Here is a 23848-nt window from a genome sequence, read left to right as displayed (position 1 = left end):
AGTGGGAGGCCTTGACAATAACATAAAGAATTCTAGACTTGGTTTTGAGGTGTAAAGGTGATTGTTGGGATAGCAGAGTCAACCGGGACCACTGAAGTCTGGTTCAAAAGAAGACGTGTTCTTTCCCTTTCCTTTTTCTGGTGTGTGAACACCATACAGCTTTAGACAATCAAAGGATTATATTAATTTTTCTTATGTTTGAGATTACCACACAATTTCCACAGTTTTCAATAATTCAGTGAATTTAATTATTCAGTGAATTCAAAACACAACCATTGAGTCCCATTAGGGAACACAGCTCGGAGGCAAATGCAAAAATATTCTAAGGTCCCAGCCTGTCTAAGCTCACAGCTTCACAGGGCTGTAAGTCATGACCACCAGTGACCAGGACACAGGTTTGTACAGTGTAGGAACACATTCACCCCACACCTAAGGGGCCCGGTACGAGGTATCCTGATGAGGTCACTACCCCACGAGGCACCTCTCCTGCACTGTAGGAGGGCAGCTTCTCCCAAGAACTCTGGCCCACACTGAAGTATCCTGGACCTGCATTTATTTCTAAATCTGGGCACAGAGGAAGGGGATATTCTGAACATTCAAAGTGAAATCTAACTAAGCAAAGCAGATGAAACAAAAATGAAAAGATAAGAAAAGTTGCAAAGACGTCTAGGGGAGATCAGTCGTGGAGAGCAGCAGATTCCAGAGAACAGAACAGGTGGCAGAAGTAGGTACAGGCATATGGAGAAAACCATTCAAAGATCAAGTGTCCATCTACTAAACTGTCAACTAACTTTAGATGTTTTCTGTTCACCTTGGAGAACACCAAGAGTCAAAGTATTTACGCAGAAGCACAGAAACCACAATAAATTGGATTCTTTGAGAACTTCGCTGATTGTAAGAGAAATGCATGCTTACTATAAAAAACACTGGAAAATACTGAGCAGTATAAGGAAAAAGATACAAATAAAATTTACATTAGGAAAATACAGAGAAACATAAAGAAAAATGATATAATTCAACAACCCAGAGATAACTATTTTAGTGTATATCCTTTCAAAGGGAGTCTTTCCCTACACATATGTACACAGATGTGTTATATGCCCTTTTGCATTTTAATATATTAAGATATAAACATGCAAATATACATGTGCACATATACAAGCATAAAGAGAAATGCTACCCACTCTTCTGTTGTTATGTTAGCAGTGTCATTGGTTGTACAACGATTCTTTAACACAAAGGGTATTAATCCTTTGTCATATGTACTACAGTATTATTCCCACTTGATAGATTAATTTTTAGGATGCATTTTGACATAAGTTTTCATTTTGGGGCAATTTTTCCTATTGGTCCTATAAGCATACACGCCCCCTTCCCCATTCTGAGATTAATATTCACTCATATTGTTTCTAGATATTTATAATTATATTCACCACAGTTAACCTATGACTAGCCAACCCATCAGAAATCCATTTTGGCACATGGTGGCAAAGTTATCATTTGATTCTTTTTAAGGTGATATTCAAAATGCTCTCTATACTTTTATAAAGGACTGCTATCAAATGTTGGTTGCTACCATTTCAGATCTGACCTATTTCTGGTTTGCTTCCAAGATGTGTGGAAGCAACTCTTAAATGAGAGGGTTTCTCTCTCAAGAAACATGGACAGAAGACGATGGGTCTGGGCACAGCAGAGCCCAGAGACTATCCTTTCCTCTTTCACTGGTAGTCGTCATATCTACCCCCGTCAGACCCAGGGTTCAGTGTGAAGTGCTGCAGTCGGCATGAAGAAGGACCCATACCTAAGAGACCGAGGTCAGGGAAGAGCCTCAATCCAAGAAAGCAAATGAGTACTTCCACCCCAGAATAAGGACTGCACTTACTGAGAGCCTCTGTTGTCTTAGATTCTGCACCCAGAGCTCTGACAGATTACAGAGCAGGTCTTCCTGACAACGTCATGAGGAGGCACTAACTCTAGTCTACTGTGGTTCAGGAACACCATGCAAATCAGGTGGAATCATATAGACTGTGAGGGATGCAGGCTCAAAGCTCCATCAGGTTGATTCCGGAAGGGTGTGCTTTAAAGCCTCTGCCTTCGGCAGGGTCCTGGGATCAAGCCCTGAATCGGGCTCTCTGGTCAGCGGGGAGCCTGCTTCCCCTTCTCTCTCTGCCTGCCTCTCTGCCTGCTTGTGATCTCTCTGTCAAATAAATAAGTAAGATTAAAAAAAAAAATACATGACTATCTTCAGGAAATCTTTCCAAGGCATTAGTTGTTCTTACATGGTGACTGACTCAGACTTCTCAATGAAATTCAGTTGCCTCCCTGATGTCGCAGAGGAGCTGACCACAGACATCAACCGTGTAAGGTAGGCTATAGACATGAGACACTATGAAAAGTAGAAGGGAGACTGAAAGTCCTCACAGTTAAAAAGGGGACTTGAAAGAAGCTGTAGAAAAGTAAAAGTTTATCATTCCAACTACCAAACCAGAAGGTGCTAGCGAACAGCAGAACACAGCTGTGGTGGAGAGGACAGAAAGCCCTGCCCTCACCCGTCCCCCCACTCCCAGCGGGGGATGGAGGGGTGGGGGGGTGAATGACTACCCCAAGCCTTGCCTCTGGGTTTCTGCTCACTGAGCAGTTTTCTGACAACTGAAACTGGGAAAGCATAGGTCAAGAGAGACAACAGAATGCAAGACACATTGAGGAAAAACTGATATCCTGGGTCTCAATTGATTTCAGTAGAGTCTATACTGTGCAAGCAGCTTCATCTAGACTAGAAGGCTCAAGAGATCAGACACTGGGGCAAGGCAATGCTTCCAAGAAAAGTGGGCCACAGAGGCCAAAAAAGACCTCCCTGGACCATTTAATTTACAGGGCTTAGCATGGCCAAGAAACCCTGCAACACCCCACCTTGTGCAGCTCAATAGATGACTGCAGAGACAGGAGAGCTGTCCTAAGGGTGGGATGGCCACGTCAAGTTCCGACCTGGGAGCAGGAAGTCCAAATACACTGCCCAGGCCTCAAAAACCTACATCCCTACATTGCAGAATAAACTAGAAAGCCACCTTGTCAGAAAGACTGTCACAATGCCTAGCATGTCTGCCCAGGAGTGACTCCCTGCCTTCACTCTTTTATTACTTCATTCATTCAATCCATTTTCTTTTTAAGTTTCTAAGATGTGCTAGCCTCTGTGCTTGGTACAGAGAATGCAAAATGAGGGAAACAGTCCCTATATAAAGCAACATGGAATTGAGTGGCTACATTCACCCACTATTCCTTTACTTACAAACCATAAAAAAATGAACTCCACAAGGGGTATATACAAACTCTGCATTGAATTTAATGCCACTGATTTTATTCTATTTGCCCACTTAGGAAGGAAAAAAAAGCCGCCAATTAAATGCTGAGAAGCCATTGCCTGTCTTGATTTCAGAGATATTATAGGTGGGGAACAGTCTATCAGAATGGATGAAATGTGGGGAATCAGGGGGAGTACCACCTAAGAGGCAGACTTTGGGCTGGCACGGGCAAGAAGGAAGGGCACTGAGGATAAGGATGGTGCATCAGCTGCAGTGTGACAAAGCAGAGGCCTGGCCTTTCAGGACTGGAAGCAACTCAGGACTGTGGGAGCGCACAGCAGAGGCAGGGGAGGACTGGCAGGGAAGGCTTAGAAAGGGTCCAAGGGAATGGCTGCACGCCACACCTAGGCTCACTGTCCCTTATGGGTGAGCGGAAACCACTGAAGAAGGACAGTTTGAGCAGGAGGGGCGCTAGTCGACTTGTGTTTCAGAATGTCCTTCTGGTAGCAAAGTGGAGGAAAAGTGAGAATAGAGTTGGAAGCAGGAGGGTAGGAAAGGGCCCGTGGTCACAGACCAATTGAGGGAATATGAGCTGAGAGTCATGACACCAGAGGAAGGGATACCAAGCATATAGGGGAGAGATGGGACCTAAGTAATCACAGGACTCCTGGGCTGCTGGCCGGGGACCCAGAAATCCTTAAAATACGGGATGAGGAAGTAGACAGGAAAGGAAAGATGGCGGCTTCCAATTTAGACATAACAGTCCTGAGGGATTAGTGGGACTGCCAGAGGGAATGTCTCTCAGGCAATGGGAGATATGCATCTGCAATACCTAACCACAGTGCAAAGGCAGAGGCTTCTCCTTGCCTTGGCTTCTCCTTGCCTGAGGTCCTGGGGCGGAATGGCTCAGAGGAGTCCCAGGTGTCAGTGCTAAGGGACTCAAGTACCTGCTAACAGGTACAAGAGCAGAGACTGTGGGCACGGACTGACTACTTACTGTGTGTAAGGTCAAAACATCTCCCTATTGCCTCACGACAATGATCTACTAATATGACAGTTATGATCACTGTCCATTTACAGGAAATTATGACCCAGGAGATCACATAACTATAAAGCTAACTAATAGCACTCAAGAGCCTTAGGTCAGTCCCAGAGCCCTGGCTACCAAACTAGAGACCAAAGAATGATTCCCTTGCAAGAAGGGGTTCACCACAGGCTAAAGATAATCACAGTCAGCCTACTTATGAACTGACCTTCCACTACTCTGGACTTCTGATATTTCTTGGGCATCTACCCCCTCAGACCAGAAGGAAAAGATAAGGTAAGGCAATCCTAGTTTTCATCATTCTTTCCCTCAAAATGATCTTGTCAACAGATAATTCAGGACTGGATTAGAGCAGCAGTCTTGAAAGTAGGTTTCAAAGAACTCTTGAACATGGCTGAGGTGTGAGGCAGTGGCTCCATGAACGCCTTTTCCTTCACAGTTACCTTTCTCCCACTTCTCAGAAAAAGGCATGCCAACCCACCCCTGGACATGCATGAGCCTGACATGAAAGACCTATCCCAGGGCACCATAGGGACAAAACAGACCCCATGGGTGAGGCTGCTGCCTTTATTCCAGGTTTTATAACCTGCAGCACAGCCTGGAATCTGCCATGTCCTGTGGCCATTTCTACCAGGGGCACAGTGAGGACTTCTGGCTCTCACTCTACAGCTATCACACACGGCTGACAGTATCTACTAGCACCATGCCTCCTCAGTGCTTAGACTCCGTCAAGAAGACAGGCTCTGAGGGAAAGACCCAGGGGAGCACAGGGATGAGCATAAAGGTACAGCAGACAGCTGGCAAGGCAAACACTTCGTCCTACCTGGCTGGCCATCTGTCGTGATCATAGAGTGAAGGTGGTCACGTGCATGACACATGACATGAACTGAAAAGAAATAAAATCAGACCACTTCTGATAGAAAGTGAGTCTGATTTGACTGACTGGCTTGACAATGATGGCTAGCTTTGCCATTAAGGTCACATGAAGGACATACAACATTTTGACAAAAATATATTTAAATCAAAAGAGAAGCTAAAAAAAAACAATAGTTTGGAGGGAAAAGGACAGCTGGGAAATCTTTCATTCCACATATATTAGAGTTCCATGCATAGAGATGTAAATGTGAGAAAGGCATGCAATAAATTAAAACCATAGAGTGAAGAGCACTCCTTCTTTCGAGGGGTATAACAGAATGCAATGGGGTCAAAGGAATCAGGCAAGGTGTTCTGAAATGAATCACAGATTTGTTTTCCCAAGGCTCCTGAATGCACCAAGTTCAACCCGGTGCCACCAAATGGAAATGCTGTTCTTTAACAGCAGATATAATTAAAAGTCATTTGTATATCTGGTAAAGTCTTTTTGGTATATTTCCCAGAAACTATAGAAGTGAGAAGCTTCTCTAGGGGTGAGAAGCTCTTTTGCAAATCAAAGGATTCCAATTCCTTTCTGTCAACAAAGCAGAAGTAGAACAAGAATGAATTGTAGCTCATCATTAGGGAATGGTTTTGGATGATAAATCCATTGGAGATTTTTTGACGTATGAATCAGATGAAACAGAATTTAGTGATATTACTATAATAAATCTCCTATTCCCATGTAGGTAGCTATACGAACAAAGTTCCTCAGCATTTACATTTATAAAAACAAGGAATTTGATGTTGACTAGCACCTCATTCCAGTAACATGTAATATTCAGCCATAGAAGCATCTCAGTAAGAAATGTTTTTCTAAAAATTACTCCACTTCTCTATTGACTAATTATCCATTAAAATCTTAATGTTTGTGTTGTTTTGATCAACTGAGGGTTAATGATAATAATAATGATTTATCAATCCAGAATTTACTTTTTATAATGGTATGAATATAAAAATTAAAGATAAATTATAGATTTATAATTGTAAGAAATAAAAATTAAACTTAGATCCATATTTTCATAAAATGGAAGTATGATGGTGTGACAAATGACTTAGAAATATATTACATTAGGATAAAATTCTATAAGAAAATGACATGGAAATATAAGTTCAAGATGAAAAAGAAATCATATGAAATTTCCAACTGTTAAAAATGAGTTGTTCATACATTTTTAAATGATTCATGGTGGATTACTAAATCACTAAGATATTGAGATAATATTTGAAACATCTTTTTCAAGATGGATAGTTTCATTTTTAAATGTCCATATTTAAAATACATCAAAAACTACATCTTTTGATAAGTGAAAAATTTTTATAGTCAACATAAAAATGTTCAAAGGAGTTCATAGTTTTCTAAATTATTTTCTATGGTATGTAAGTAAAGAAGAAAAAGAATGAAAACCACTGGTGTAAGAGCTTTGGGGTTCTACGGATTCTTCCATATCTAATAGTAAAAATATTCTCTAAGGAACCTGATAGACTGTAAGGGAGACGCACGGAGTGATAGTGACATGGAGAAAAGGGCACGACAGAGCACAGTGCATACAAAGGTGATAAAGACAGCCGGGGACATGTAGGAAAGGGGATGACAGAAAGGTCATGGGAACACTCAGATGGAAGAGATTCCTGGCAGGGCACAGGGATCAGCTGCTTCTAAATGCCAGATAAAAAGAGTACAAAACGGTTGGTCCCCTCGTGATAGATAAGTTCAACACTGCCCAGGAACAAAAACATGACCTGAACAAAGGAAGGCCACAAAACATTTTTTTCAATTTCAGTATTTCTGAAAGAATGTGCAAAGAAAACGAAGGATCATATTTTTATTTCTGAATTTCAACACTTCTGCTTTGGCTTTAAGTCACTCAAGAGACATTGGTTTTCATTCCTTTAATTATTTCAAGAAATTCTTGAACACACAGATTACACATACACACACACACACAAACACAGACACTTAAGTTCTTATTTTTGTCCAAATTCTTTTTTAAGATAAAGAACGTCTAAAAACCATACCAGTTAAAAAAGATGTGGTTTGGCTGCTTTCTCCTACTACTTAAGAGTAGGCTCTCATGTCTTCGAAAACAATGAATTAAAATAGTATAGAAAAGGAAAAAACACTAGGAACTATAATTCTTCTCCACAAGCCAAAATGATAGCATGAAAAGCCAAGGCAGGCTAAGCAAACTAATTTCTCTCTCACCTGGCAACCCCACCCAGTCCTGAAAGGAACCTTTGGTCCCTTCTTTGTTGAGTGGCTCTCAAACAAAGATTCTGCCGTGACATCCCACTTGTGTGAAGAAGAGACTGAGAGAGCAGTCAGTCTGGCTTTGGACAGAATATCCCTAACTTCAGCCAGCTGGCACAGTTCTAATTAGGCAAGCACTCTATTATCATTCTGTTATGGTAAAGTTTCCAGTCTCCTTCTGAACACTGAGAAAAAGGATCCAAGGACATCCTAAATCTCTGACATCAGAGGGAAAAGGAACTTAGTAGGTTCTAATTTAACTCCTAATGACTTAATATAGGTATCAGCTAGAGCAGAATAACGAACAGTTGGCCCATGGGGAGCATAGCAGATAGTGTGTATTCATCACACCATCGAGTGCTGCAGAAGGAAAGAGGATGGTGGGTCTGCAGTGTGGAAAGGGGCAAAGGCCAAAGAGCACGTGGCTGTGGCCCCAGGCAGGAGCTGCCCTCATAGAGAACTGCCACCACCCCACCAACAGCCTCCTACCCACAGACCTAGTGCAAACTACTGAAGGAGTCCATCACCCTGAGAAGAGAGGGGAGATCACCAAATTTGAAAGAAAGGAATCTAAAAGGTGCTGTGTGCCTTATAATCTGGGATTAGAACATTTCTTCCAAAAATTGAAATTAAATAGAATAAAATAAATTGGTGTGGGAGGGACCCACAATTTTGGACTGCTCTAATTCTCTTAGACATATGGTCTTGTAATGAAAATATAAGTCTGTGGAAGCAAAGAATGATCACAAGTAAATCAAAAATGTCTCGTGGCTTTGTCATTTTTTTTCCTTCTTTCAATCACCTAAGTTAAATATCCTCGGTGCCAGACAGAGCAAGGCACAGGAGATACTGAGATCCATGACCACTTGCTCTCTAGGAGCTAGTTGTCAACACAGACAAGAAAATAGTTCTAAATACCACAATATAGCTCAGACCATGAAGAGCGGAAACCCACCAAAGGCCCAGTTAACCCAGCCTGAGGGATGAGGAGAGGTGATAGCTGAAATGAGGCTTAGAGACTGGAGGAATGAGCTGTGTCGAAGACAGAAGGGGAAATGCAGGTCAGTGCAAAGGCACAGGAGGCCACGTGGCACACCAGGGGAACTGTAAGGGATTCTGTACCGCGGAAGCCCGGAGATGCAAAAGAAGAAAGTGGGCTGAGAAGGCAGGCAGAGGATGCATCACGAGGGCCTTGTCTATTATCACATAAAAATGTTCGAAGGATGGTGATTCACAGACCTGTACCCCTGGGGATAAAAATATATGTTTATAAAAAATAAAAAATTTTAAAAAAATGTTCGAAGGAGTTCATAGTTTTCGAAGAAGAAATCATATGACATTTCCAACTGGCAGCTGAGATTTAATTCTAAGGCAACTGGAGAGCCATTAAAAAAGTTGAAGCAAGCAAGTGACATAGTCAGATCTGATTTACAGAAAGTCTTTTCACCTAGCAAGAGCAGAGCCATAGGACGGGAAGGAGATACAGTCACAGGTGGGTCCACAGGCTGCTGCAGTAATCCAATGGGGAAAACAGGAGTCTCAGCTAAGGCGGCAGCAACGGGAATGGTAAAGAGGAGGCGGATTCAGGGGACAGTTATGAGGCAGAAACTAGCACACCTTTGATCACTTGGCTGTAGTGATATGCCAGGAAGTGCTCCACAGCTGCCTTTTAAAAAGGAAAAAGAAAAAAAGAGAAAAAAGAAAGAAAAAAGCCCTGATTTGTAGCATTTGTCAATTTCTACAGGGTAAAATTCCCTTTGTGACTGTTCTCGAACTCCCAAAGTGGTGTCGCTGAACTTGGAACTGGGCAGAAATGTGCACCACCAGCTGCTGCGAGTCAGTGTGAGTGAGCTCCAGCACTACCACCAGCACAGGAGAATTGGGACAAGGGATGAGTCCAGGAAAAGTCAAGCCTCCCCTGCTCTGGGGACCTGGGTAGAACAGGAAACGCAGGGCACTACCTGTAGTTACTAAGTCCTGACTGGGACATACTGAGTTAGAAGAAGATATCAAGATGTCCAGCAGGCAGATGGATATAAGGGATCTGAACACTGCAGAGAAAAACCCGACTAGAGATCATTATTGAAACGAACATTGTGAGAAACTGTGTGTAAACCCAGAAAATAAGAGGATAAAGCACAGAACCCTATAAAACACCAACATTACGGAGATGAATGGAGAACTTGATCAAAGATGCCTGAGTAGGACCTTTAAAAAAAGGGAGGGTTTCTCAGGACCAATTCCCTAAATATTTCCATGACTGATAATCAATTCACCAAAGAATTAACTTAGTAAAGTTATCAAGTGTACCTATTTTTAAAACCTATTTTTTAAATTATTTATATAGCAATTGTTCATTAGAGGGACTTGCTTTCCTCAAATTGGCCTGTCTGAATATAAAATGCCAGAAGAGGAGTTTTAAGGAGCAAGGAACAGTCAGTGGCTGTAAATGCCATACGAGAGCTCAAGAGCTAAGAGAAACAAAGATGTCCCTCATGCTCCAGAGAAAGGTGGTGGTGGGAAGATGCTAGTGAACAAGTGAATGGAAAGAGAAATTGAGATGGTAAAGAAACTCCCACTGAACAGAGGAGAGAAGAAAACCTCAGGGAAAGGCTATTGATTATCTTTCCTTTTTTTATATTTCTTGTGTAACTCAAAAAGGTTTACATGTTGAATGGGAAGATCCAGCATTTGGGGAAAAATTGAAGGATTAAACAGAAGGGTGAGAAGAATCAATACTTGGGGCGCCTGGGTGGCTCAGTGGGTTAAGCCGCTGCCTTCGGCTCAGGTCGTGATCTCAGGGTCCTGGGATCGAGTCCCGCGTCGGGCTCTCTGCTCAGCAGGGAGCCTGCTTCCCTCTCTCTCTCTGCCTGCCTCTCTGCCTGCTTGTCATCTCTCTCTGTCAAATAAATAAATAAAATCTTTAAAAGAAAAAAAAAAAAAGAAGAAGAATCAATACTCTAATGTTCCAGAAGAGGAAGCAGGAAATAAAATTTGTAGTAAAGGTAAAGGGGAAAGATACACTTCCCTAACTCATTTGTGGAGCAATCCTTCTGTTAGCTCAGAAAATGGCTGAGTTTCATTTTACCAAGACAAACAAGGTACGTGTCATCTACTTAGAGGCCCTTCTGCAATTCCATCTGATTCAAGTTAGAAAATTTCCTGAATGAGGAGTGCCTGGGTTAAGCCTCTGCCTTTGGCTCAGGTCATGATCTCAGGGTCTTGGGATCGTGCCCCACATCGGGCTCTCTGTTTCCAAGCATTTAATTAAAAAAAAAAAAAAAAGGAAAGAAAAGAAAATTTCCTGAATGATATTGGTCTATACCCTGAAGTCACAAGAAACAGGAACCAAACCTGAAAGTATGCCAATCTTGCATCAAGTGCAAAATTTAATTGTTTTATATTCTCCTTGTTCCAAACCCTCCTGCCTTCTATCACTGCCCTTCCTCCTACCTCTCCCAGTGACTTCCCACTTTACCAGGCCAAGAAATACGTATCCTGTTTTGTTTTTACCTGATATATTTAAAACTTATTTTTAAAGTATTTGATGCCTATAACGATTTGTTTTTATGCTTGGAAACACTGACTGACTTTTATAAATGCACCAGATTCTTTCAGATCAAGTCAGTGGCTGCTTAAGTAATGATCATCAATATCACTTTAACATGTCAAAACTGTCACCTAACCATTACTGGAAAGTTATCAGTTCTTATAAATGAAGTCTGTCTTATAAATATTTGATTATTTTCTAGTCAAATTAGGATGTTCTCTAAAGGAGGGCTTAGTGATTTGCCAGACCTGTCAGGGATTGAATTACACAGGACTCCAGCACTGTCATGTAATATCCTGGTCACTTCATGGTCATTTAACAAATTTCTCTGGCTACTGTTTTATAGGAAACCAACTGAGAAGATTCATGTTCATTATACTGTATAACTTTTATCTGTCCTTTGTAGCCAAAGGCCAGGGAACAGTGAGATAAGCTAGGGGCTGAAAAGAGAGGAAAAACGTTTAACAGAATTTCCACACATACTCCTGGGACAAACACAAAGACTGCAGAATAATCTGGGTAGTAGAAGTTTGGCAAAAAAGAAAGCATTTACCCTTAGTGTACAGGTTTAACTCAGCTCTCAAATGGCACAACAGACATAACAGGGATTTTATTTTATTTTATTCAAGGATTACATTTTGCTTTCTTCTACAAACTGTCTAAAAAACCAAACACTTCTGATCTTTAGAGATTTATGCAAGTATCAGTTCTTAAGAGAAAATGTCTGACTGTTGTAAAAACTGGTAGTATAGAATACATACAGAAATAATTCAGCTGACGAGCAAAATGAGGATAATAGCTGCTTCAAGAAAGAAAATTCTAGGGGCACCTGGGTGGCTCAGTCCATTAAGCATCGGCTTTCAGCTCAGGTCATGATCCCAGGGTCCTGGGATCAAAACCCACATCCAGCTCTCTGCTCAGCTTGCAGGGGTGGGAGGGAAGCCTGCTGCTCCCCTCCTTGTGCGCTCACACTCTCTCAGATAAATAAATAAAATCTGAAAGAAAGAACAGCGAGGAGGGAGGGAGAGGGAGGGAGGGAGGGAGGGAGGAAGGAAGGAAGGAAGGAAGGAAGGAAGTTCTAAAAACATAACTTACTACATACAAAGGAAAGAAACCTCCAGAGAACACCATCCAACAATACACTTGAGGGGCTACTAAAGGGGATTCTACTTTTACCTCAAGAATCACAACTAGTGGAAAGTCAAGACTTAGGTTACCAACATGAGCCTTTTGTTTTGTTTTAAGAACACAAATAAATTAGTAACCTACCGTCCGTCTGAGATTTACTAAGGAATATTGTGCTGGCCCGAGGATGGTCTGAAGGATTGAATTCCATGTTCAAATCTTTAAAGAAAGAAAAAGAAAACACATAAATATTGATTTGATAACTCAGGGGAGTCAACATTAATTTTCAGGTTTTTTAACTGATAATACATTCAAGGATTCTGGCAAAAACCTAAGTTATTATGTTAATACATTCTAGGTTCAATTGAGAACACTGCTATTTAGAAACTTGAGAAAGTCACCCATAAAAATTAGACACTTGGTGGAAGATCTGTTGGCCTCAAATTCCATTTTCTTTTTAAAATCCTACTCTGCACCCAGGATACTACAAAATAGCAAGATAGAGTGTAACCTCAATTAAAGGGAATTAGGTGCTACAACCGACTCATCTAAAATCTACCATTATTTAAGCAGTATTTCCTTGTTAAAGGTGATTAAAATAGAGTATCTCAGCCAAATCTGCATTCACAAACTACTTGATTTAAAACTGTTATTTTCTAAAAAAGCACAATTTATCCTTCAGAGCAAAGACCGCAGATTGGCCAACGGTGGGGATAATCTCGGGCCATGGATAGGTTTTGTTTGAGCCACAGACAAACACATAATGATTTTTATATTTCAAACATATAACACAGAGACAAAAATCTATTTCCAACTTCTCTTTCCACTGGGTTCCCATCCCAGTGGTCACAATGGGCTGAATGCAGCAGCTGCTGGCCCCTCCGGGTGAGACCTAAGATTCCAGTGCTCAGCGGTCAACCCTCTCGCCTCCGTGACACCCATCAGGTACTGCTCCTCACTCTCAGACCTTCCCACCACCCCATGGGCATTTGGTTTTGTAATCCCTGCCTCCAAACAATCTCCAAGAGCTAGAGGCTTGTCAGTAAAGTATAAACAATTTAGAATCCCATCATAGAAGTTTTTCCAGCTTTAAAAAAAAAAAAAAATGATTTCAAGGGGAGGGAAAAAATAGTTAAGCAAAACAAAAGATTTCAATTAGGGGAGGGAAAAGAAAACCAAAATTACTAGAAAGTCAGAATGGTCTTCAAATCAGCTTCCAGCATCAGAACAAAGACTATTTTGAGTTCATTTCAATAAATTTGCAAAGAAACCTACTCAAGGCCAATAAAAATAGATGGTATCTATCCTTAGCTTTCATAGCTAATTAAGTCAAAAATAAAAGAAAAAAGGATGGTCATATACACGTGGGAAGCAACACCTAACCACTTATCTACAGAGACTCACCTCAACAAACCTTTGAAGTAAAGCAATCTTCCCTACATCAGCCAATGGCTTATTGGACTACAGCTCCTGACCTCACCCTGGGTGCCTGATTTAAACAATGCATTCTTGAATCTTAAATGCTATTTCAATTATCTGGTCCTTCTTCTGTGACAACTATTAAAATCATATCTACAGTATAGCCGTTTCACAGCTAAAAGCTATGGAAGGAGAAAGCCAAAAAAGACAATTGTTCACACTTGCTTCAATTTGAACTAGATAAAATTTGGCCATAAATCTGGTGAATATGAGTCTTTATTACGGGGTTTCCTGCTCAAATAGGATTTTGTTATGAAAAAGTCAGAGGCGCTTGGGTGGCTCAGTTGGTTAAGCAGCTGCCTTTGGCTCAGGTCATGACCCCAGGGATAGAGTTCCATATTGGGCTCCCTGCTTAGTGGGGAGTCTGCTTTCTCCTCTGCCTCTCCCCCTGCTCATGCTCTCTCCCTCTCTTTCAAATAAATAAAATCTTTATTTAAAAAGTTAATAAATAAATTTTTTTAAAAAGGTCAAGTAACAAATATGTTACTCAATTATTTTTTTGAGAACTCCAGCATATGAAAACTGAGGGCATATATGTAATCCCAACCACGATGGATGCTGTTAACTTCCAAAATCTTAACTTACGGTCCCCATAGAAGTATTGACTGAAAAACAAGGTGCTGCAGTGTCCCATGCTGATGGTAGAGTAACAGAAACTCAACGCCCTAGCCTTGGACAGTGTCAGCACTGCATCTATTTTGAACTCATCCACCAGACCAGTTTTGAGGGATTTGTTTGCAGGGCTGGGGTGGGCAGAAGACTGTCAAGTGACAGATTTTAACCTAGATATTTGAAAAATACACAGGCAGGCCACCCTATGCAGCCTCACTTTATCATTAAAAAGTTCACTAGGGGTTTGTAAAACACCACAAACAAAAAGTGTAGTTTTTCTCTTTCAAGACAAAAGTGGTGCCCAAGTAACACAAGACTGCCACTTCTTAGGGAATTAAGATCCTGCTGCTTTAAATTTAAGAAATGTCCTGGAGGACAATCCCTAGAGATAAGGATTCTATACTATAATGGTCACAAACCCTAGAAATGGCTAAGAATGGAGACATTCACAGATTCTGAGAGAAGGCTGCCGATAACAGGGCATTTGTTATGGTAACTAATGGTGTGCCTAGATGGGAGAATGCTATGCCACCAAAAAACACTTACGCGAACCACACTACTCACCGTGAGCACAGCCTCATGTAAGGAATTGTTGAATCACTATGTTTCCACCTGAAACTAGTCTAACACTGCATGTCAACTATACTTCAATAAAAATACTTCATATAATTTTAAAAATGTGAAGAATATTTTAGTCACATGGAAACAGTAATACCATATGTCATTAGGTGAAGAAAGCAGCATGGTATCATTTGGGTAGGGGGGGGGAATATGCACAGGCATAGTATACATATTAAAAGAATATACACTAACACTTGGTTACCTTTGAATAATGCAAGGGAGACACTTTTCTCTTTTCCATGTTTTCTAAGTTTCTGCATTGAGCATATTTTCATCTGTTTAACTTTCATCATTTCAAACATTAATGTTTTAAAACAATTTGTGATAAATGATGTAAGACTTTGTTATACACTAGGTGGCTGGACATTATTTCTCCAGCACACATGGATTTTCCCAGGAGATGCCCTGAGCAATTTGGGCTGTGGCTGTTGCATTCTCCTTCCCACAAGTCCGGGGAGCCTTGCGCAAAGCCACCAAGCTGAGTTGCCCCACCAGCACTGGCCACATGCTATAGGAACTCGTGATAAAAGACACTGTGCTGTGAGGGACGAGGCCCCCCCCCCCCCCCCGGGGAGGAGCCTCTGTCCTGCCCGCAGCCGCCCTGTTAGTACACTGCACACGTCCTAGTCTAAGCTGAGCGGGGGCCATGGGGGAGGACAACCACTTGCTCTCCTGTGCAGAGGTTAAGGGCCTAGCTGCGTGATAATAGAACGTGAACCAGAATTCTGGTCTCCATCTGAAATCTAGACTCCAAAGTTTTTCCCATTACCCCTACTAGGCCCCGACCTTGCCTCAGATCCTGACTGCCCTAGAAGGACTGGAGCTCAAAAGAGAAAGGAGGCAAAAGCCGACACAGAGGAAAATCCAGAAGCCTCTAAAGCTGGGTTCACATAATCTTTCTTAAGTTCTCCCTGGAATTTAAATTTTGGGATCTAGATCCTGAAGGAGATAACCAGGAAGTTTATACAAAGAAAAATCGAGGCTATCTCTGCTTCTAAAGAGTACATGTAACACTGCTGAAGAACACAGACTAATTTTTATCAGCAAACATGCCCAGAGGTTAACACATTCGAGCTCAACACTTTCATGAGTTGCCAGGGCATTACTCAGAAAAAAAGCATCTAACAACATGCTGGTTTGCATTTTCTGCAATCCTAACCCAGATCCATATTCCATAACCACAGAGTGGAAAGTAATAAAACTCTTGCCAACTGTAGGTCAATGGGCTAACTTTGCATAGGGCAAGTATGAAAGCCCCACTTCTATTAACTATTCATGTGAAGGTGGGCCAACCTCAGCACCTGGTTTACCTAGCACTGATTTACATATGCACAAGAGCAGAATACAAAGGTATAAGGCACTGCCAGGTGTTTCCTACACAGAAGAGCCCCAGATCTTGAAGAGAAATATGGCAATTACAGTATGTGCTTTGGCAAGGGAATACCAACTTTTCAGGGAACAAAAAATGAGAAAAGGCAGCATTCTCACAAGCCAAGCAGAATAAACCTGCCATATCACTCAAACTTACACTCTGAAGTCAAGCATGACAAAACTGCTACTTTAGCCATAAAGAAAAAAATCCCCACACTGTAGAAAGTTAGGAAAAATGATATCCCAGATGTGAATGAGCTGGAACACATATGGAAGAGTGTAATGATTTCAGTTCAGCTCAGTGATGTTTCTTTCTTTATTTTCCTTTTAAAAGATTTATTTATTTATTTTGAGAGAGAGAGAGCTCTCGAACAAGGGGAGGGGCAGAGGGTGAAGGAGAGAAAGAATCTCAAGCAGACTCCCTGTGGAAAGTGGAGCCCCACAAGGGCTTCATCTCACAACACTGAGATAACTTGAGCCAAAATCAAGAGTCAGAAGCTTTACTGAATGAGCCACCCAGGCACCTCTCAGTGATGTTTCTGAGTGTCAAAAATTAAAGGAAGAAAGTCATGAAATAACAAGGTTAAGATCAGAGATGACAGATGAAATAAACCTCACTGCTAAGGAATGCTAACCATTGTGAAGTCAGTTCTGACAGTATACTACCTATTTTAAAGTCATAAACACTAATTGTTCCCATAATCCTCCTCCAATTCACCACTATGACAAACACTCCTCACCCTCCCCTACCCCACTCTTAGAAACCCACAAGCCCTAGCTTTGCCATCAGACCCACCCGCCTTCCCAGAGCACATACAGCCCCATCAAGCTCTTGAATTACCTGATGTGCCAACTTAATGAGGAGAAGTGATAACTTACAAAATTAAATACTCACTAGGCTGGATGTCATTAAGTATAATTTTAGTGACGACAACACCATCCTTACTGAAAGAATAAAACCCCACTGCAATACTGCCATCCCCAAGAAAAGACCCACAGAGAGTAGCTGGCTAGTGACACCACATAGGGGCCAACAGCTCTGCAGCAAGTGAGGTCAGCACTTGGGCAATCTCTGGAAGGGGCACACAGAAGGATGAGATGCAGTTTGTCCTACAGGAACTTACAATTTAGTCAGCGAAACAAGATGAAATACCTGATCCCATCAGAAAAGAGGACCAGCCAGTGAATTATGAAGAACAGGGTATCTAACCAAATGCTACGAGATAGAGAATAGTGTGCTTAAAACAAAAGAACTTAAAGCACTGGATTCTTTCTGAGAGTCAAAAATTTATACTGCTTCCCCCTTCCTGCCCCAACTCCAGCAAGGCCATTCAATTCAACGAGGTGAACAAAAAGGCACTGAGTCTATACTACGTATGTTCAGTCCTGTTGATAACAAAGACTACTTTGGGGTGGTAACCATGTCTGTGTCTTTCCCCTTCCAGTTACCTCCATCAGCTATTTCCTGGGCATGAGAATGCATTCTCGACTTTCAAAGGGCTGTAGTACATTAATAGTGTAACAAAACTTGTATTTAGATGACTTTAAAAAAATCATGTTATTTCTATCACATATTTACCTTAATAATTACACCGTGACAGGGTAAATTAGCATTTTATTAGATACCATGAGTATGAATACAATGGGTATTTATCAAGGTCAGTCCAAACTGCCATGGTTTTCATTCATTCACTCAACAAACAATCGATGAGCATCTCTAGGTTCCACATATTGAGGATACAAGATACAGAAGGGAACAAAACAGATCAAGTTCCTGTTCTAATAACGTGTCCTTCTAATTTTAAGGTGTGAAGTACCAGTGGAAAATACAAAAAGAATAATTAAAAAAACCATCAAGAACACAATAAATTCAAGATTTCTGGGTGGTTCAGTCGGTGCCTTCAGCTCAGGTCATGATCCCAGGGTCCTGGGATCAAGTCTCACATCAGGCTCCTTGCTCAGTAGGGAGCCTGCTTCTCCCTCTGCCTACTGCTCCCCCTGCTTGTGATCTCTCTCCCTCTGACAAATAACTAAAATCTTTAAAAAAAAAAAAAAAAAAAAAAGTATATTTTAAATCCTATAATCCACATTTAGAAAGTAAAAATCAACTATCCTAGAGTTCTAGGAATCATTCATTCCCCAAAGAGAGGCACAAAAGGTGGAGTAGAAAAAACACCTTTTATAATATAAAAGATCTAGATTTGAATACATCTCTGCTCATTCTAGGGCCGTGGGCAAATTGCCATACTATGCCATACTGGGTTTCATTTTCCTCATCTACAAAGTGGGCAAATAACTCCCAATTTAGAGGATTGCCATGATGATTAGAAGATATTCACATAAAGCAATAAGCATGATATTTGTCACACAATAGGTACCCCATAAAGAATGGCTATTAAAATTTTAGGGTATTAAAAAACAGTATTACATAGCATCTAGCTCAATGCTAGAGACACAAAACTCTTCAAATATGTATGTTAAAGACACTAAAAATGATGCTAAACCATCGTTATACAGTATCTTTTCTCTAGGGAGTCCTGATTAGAGACTGATGTTTAAAACTTCAGTGTTTCAGGGACGCCTGCACAGCTCAGTCAGTTAAGCTGTTGCCTTTGGCTCAGGTCATGATCCCAGGGTCTCGGGATGGAGCCCACACTGGGTTCCTTGCTCAGGAGGGAGCCTACTTCTCCCTCTGCTTGCAGCTTCCTTTGCTTGTGCGTACATGCTCTCTCTCTCGCTCTCTCTCTGTTTCTCTCTCTAATAAATAAAATCTTAAAAAAAAAAATAACTTCAGTGTTTCACACTCCTGATACAGATCTTCCTACCTCTCATAAAACAGGACAAGGTGATCCATAATGACATGATGAACCAGCCCCTAAGGAAGGGATTCTTTACAGAAAAGGGGCAGTTTTAAGAAATATTACGGAATCTCTAGAGTTGATTTCAAACCTTGGGAACCAGAGTTTTGAACTACTAACTGCTTCTTTACCATCATGACACTTATTAAGAAATACAGTCCAATTAAAATATTAACAGAACGGACTTTCTAAGAGTTTACTGCCACACTTTCAGGTGCTAATAGAGATATTCAGTCACGCTGCTTTGAGTCCATTTCAGCTGGGTACAGGTTATGAAGGGATGGATCCTTTATTCAAAACTGAAAATAGTCAAACAGCGTGCTTGCCAACCAGCTTAATTCAGCAGTCTTCTCCTACGCCAGGTAACCTAATTTTCTCCTGTTCTTTCCACAGATGTCACAGTATCAGAGATCCAAAATGGCTCATCTTGGCTTTTAAACCAGCATCAGTATTATAACCATTGTTATAAAAGATTCATGCAATAAAATAACATCCAGGAGTCATTATCTATCACTGATGGTCTAGAAAGCTAGGAAAAACAGGAAAACAGAGAAGTATATCAAGGCCTAAAATGTACTGGGTCTAATACAGATAGGAGCCACAAAAGACAATCTGCACAGAACAGTAACTTGCCACCCTCTACCTCTTTACTCTGCACTGGCAGCCTCAGTTTCCTATTTTTAAATATTTGACATGATCAAGATCTCAAACTTTTAATTTCAACTTTAGAACGACACGTTTCTAAATCTGGTTATGATTTTCAAGGCAATGATGAAATCGGAAAAGTCAGCTTAAAATCAGATTGATCTACTTTTTTTAAAAATTACTACTGTCCCACTGTCCCACTAAAAATCAGTGATTATCTCTATTCATCAGTGCCAAGGAGACCAAAATCAAAAGCTTGACTCCCCACACCCCCCCCCCACCTCCCACCCCGCACTGGTTTGCTCTTTCAGTTGCTACCAGGCAAGTCCCACCCCAGCAGCCTACATCCCCACTCACAATAACCACTGTTGCTGTGGCACCAAACTGCTGGGAGCAAAATTCCAGTTCATTTTAAAGCCATCTTTTCTACTCCCACTGATTCTGAGTTTACTCTTACAATTATTCTAATGCACTTAGATTTGGTTATTTTCTGTTTTCACTGTCTACTTTCAGCTTCCTGCATCCCCAAGGGCAGTGCATGCGTGTGGCTTTGTGAGCACGTTATCACTGGGTCCACACACCCAGGTGTGCCAGGTCTCCAGGTCCGAGTCTGTGCCTGCATGTATGTGTCTCTGTGTGCATCTCTCTGCTCAAACATGTCTGACTCTCATTCATGTGTTCTCTTTCTCTCCATCAACCTCTTTCCCCCACTCCTAACCTCTCCCCCACCCACCTTCTCCAGTCTCTCTCCACTGTTATTCTGTCTTAAGATGAACCAAAGGAGACAGAGAAAGACCCTAATGTTAAGATTAAAGACAGATTATCCTGCCAATATGGCAGACCAGATAAACTAAAAGGTGTCACACTATAAGCACTTAGGAATGTGAGATAAAATATAAGACATCCTTTTAAATGCCTATAAGAGTGTATGTCAAGAAAGTAAGGGAAATGACCTGAGGCCTCAGAGAGAACTGAGGTCTTCCAGCAGGGATAGGCTATCCAGCCCTGTAAACTGGGTCTTAGGTCTCACCTCTCATCCTGGCCTAATTACCAATCTAATCTCCTTTTATTGATTTAAAAGTATTTTGGTTTTTAAGTCACCTTAGTTTAATGCCCTACAGGGTAGGATATAAGCCCACAGAGTTGACAAAAGTTGGAACTCATGCTTTTACATATATGGGCTATGATCTCAACAAAAACTAAACTGGAAGGAAAAAAAAAAAGGTCATGAACCTAGATGAAGAAGGAGGTTGAGCCAAGAGAGGAAAAGGCTCCCAATCCCTCAGTAACTGGTAACCACTGATGTGTCTCTAATGTGGTTTTGGAGCTCTACTCTACACATGTAGTTCAGGAAATCCCTAGACACATTTATACCAAATTGGTCACATGTCAGTGATATCCCCAGGTACCTGACAGAATTAACTGTAAACTGCTCTGGCAGGGGGAGCCTGCCTCCCAGAGCTCCACCAGATTATGTCCTCTAAAGACAGACTCATCATTCAAGACACAACTGGCAAGACACAGGAAGAAACAATCCATTGTAAACAAGAGTCAGAAGACACAACAAATAGCAAGATTAGGCTTTCAAGAACTTGGAATAAAAGAACAATTGGATAGAGACCATAAGATAAATATGTGCACAACTGTATGTACTAACTAAACACATAAAAAAATAAAAATGTAAGGGAAAAAGAGCATTTTGGGAAAAGCCCATGTCCATATGTATATCTATATATAGATAGATAGATATACATACATGTATGTATGCATATACATGTAAACATATATATATTCCAGAAATTTAAAACTCAGTCATTGAAATCTGAAACTAAATAGATGGGTTAAATGGCACATTAGACTCATCTGAACATGGGATTGGTGCCCTGAAAAAACACCTGAGGAAATCACTTAGAATGAAGCACAGAGAGATCAAGAACTAACAATGTATAGGATGAAAAAGTCCAACTAACAGTGGCTCTGCACTCCATAACCAGTCAGAATAAAAAAGACTCTTAGCAAATCCCTTTCATCTGATAAAAGGTATCTTCATAAAGGCTATCTGCCCCAAACCAACAGCAATCCTCATACTTAATGGTCAAACATCAGGCGCATTCTCCTCAGGTCAGAGAGGAGGCAGTGATCCAGCTACCTTCAATTCAACATTATAAGGGACAGGCCAACAAAAGAACACAAAGAGAATTTACTGGACTGGAAAGAAACATAACTGTCATTATCTGCATATAATCCTCTACTTAGAAAATACAAGGGGCTTTGCAAATCTATTGGCATTAAATACAAATTAAGATACAGAAATTATTTTCATTCAATTACCTTAGTAATTGTGCCCCACTGAAGGAGCAGCACCATCACCCTTACCCTACGGTGTTTAGAAATGTATGGGGACAATTTTGGCTGTCACAATGATAAGCAGCTGCTACTTGTCTGTTACCACAGTCCCACACAATGAGGAACTGTGCCACAAAATGTCAACAGGGCATTCACTGAGAAACACGGTGGCCTAGAGCAACAATTAACAAATGTAATAATGGTAATATTAAAAAGGCTTAATTTGACTGTGCAGGTTCGCATGAAACCTGCTGGGGAAAAAAAGGCTCAATTTACTGTTACAAAAAACTATCATTAAATTTAACAAAGGATTTTAAGATCTGATACAGAAAATTATAACATTTGATAAAAAAGCTAAAATAAATACATACGTATATGAATATTCTGCGTGCACACGCACACACACATACACACACTCATAAATACATACAACTACTCACATGCATATACATCCTTACTTGGCATCACACCCACCCTGTGTCAGACCCCTTGCTACATGTTGGGCTGGAATATAGCACTAAACAGCAGACAAGGTTCTTGCTCACAGAATTATCAATCCAAGTGTTTGAAAGTTTCAAGATGATCACTCTGTCTGGTGACAGTTCGTATTACAAACTAATCTCTTCCACTTTGAAACTAAAATTGAGCAGGGGCTTTTCCAGGATACATGCTTCATCCCATCGTTACTCTCCTTTGAGCATTTTGCTGATTATGCCTACATCCACTAGAGGTCAGGCAAGGAAGAACATACAGAAGGTTATAAAGTCATCACAGAGGGAGTTGGGGGTCGGAAGAGCAGTGCTACTACATGCTCACTTCCATATTAGCTTTAGTGGAAGTGTAAGTACAAGCTAACACATCCAAGAATATTTTGTTATACCCACAGTACAATTGTTATTTGCATACAATCAGCCACTTAGAAAGTAAGAATAAGCTCTCACTGGCTTACATGTTCAGTCACTGGCCAGCCCTATACAACTGGCTGGTCTGGTTTCCCACTTCTCTTTGCCTTATACCCTTATACTTCGTTTTCCTCACACACACACCTAATATCCTCTGTTTCTCATGGGCTTGACCAGAGCATCCCTTCTGCCAGGAACAGCCCCTTCTAGGTCAGCCCACCTACCCATTCCTGCTCCCACCTCAAATCTGGCCAAGGCTTGGTGGTCCCTGAAAGACCTTCTTACTCATCTAGGCTTGCTCACTTGTCCTTCTCCACTCCAACCAATCTTGTTACATGTCTGTGTTCTAGCAATTTTCTTCTATCTCCATAACTGTTGGTTTGAATACATGATCCCCCAAATGTGTACTGACTGTATAAAGGTCAGTGAATAAATTCAAGTATCTTCTATATGCCACCAAGCTACTGAAGCAGACACATATATTAACACAAGATATTCCAGGAGCTTCTATCCTCCGGCCCATATACACACACTTATTTCCACAAATTCTTAAGCAAATCAGAATGTGGGAAGGATCACATGAGGGACACTGATGGGAAATGCTCCAAGGATTACTGGTAGAACAGAGATGACTTCCTAGAACAGATGAGATTTCAGACCTGACAGATTCTTATTTGAAGAAGGCTGCTCAAAGGGGGTATATTTCAGCCAGAAGGAAGAGGATGGGCCAAGGCACATGGTGGACAGAAAAAAGCTTTTTAAGGGACAGTCAGGAGACATACATGGCAAGCCTAGAGAGTTCAGAAAGAAAAGCCAAAGGAAGCAAAGCAAG

General features: G+C 41.1%; 1 protein-coding gene across 4 annotated transcripts in view; it reads right to left on the bottom strand.

Moving 5' to 3' along the window:
* CCNY (cyclin Y) overlaps positions 1-23848 on the bottom strand; it is a 328449-nt gene that overhangs the window by 69950 nt on the left and 234651 nt on the right. For all 4 annotated transcript variants that reach the window (XM_059184275.1, XM_059184277.1, XM_059184276.1 and 1 more), the window contains one exon: positions 12327-12401. In XM_059184275.1, coding sequence (XP_059040258.1) covers positions 12327-12393 — 67 coding nt within the window. In that variant the 5' untranslated portion in view covers positions 12394-12401. The remainder of the gene's footprint in view (positions 1-12326; positions 12402-23848) is intronic.

This window comes from Mustela lutreola, chromosome 8 (assembly GCF_030435805.1).
Source record: "Mustela lutreola isolate mMusLut2 chromosome 8, mMusLut2.pri, whole genome shotgun sequence".
NCBI classification, from domain to species: Eukaryota; Metazoa; Chordata; class Mammalia; order Carnivora; family Mustelidae; genus Mustela; species Mustela lutreola.
The sequence above is the reverse complement of the archived record's forward strand: the minus strand, read 5'-3'. Positions and strand labels throughout refer to the sequence as shown.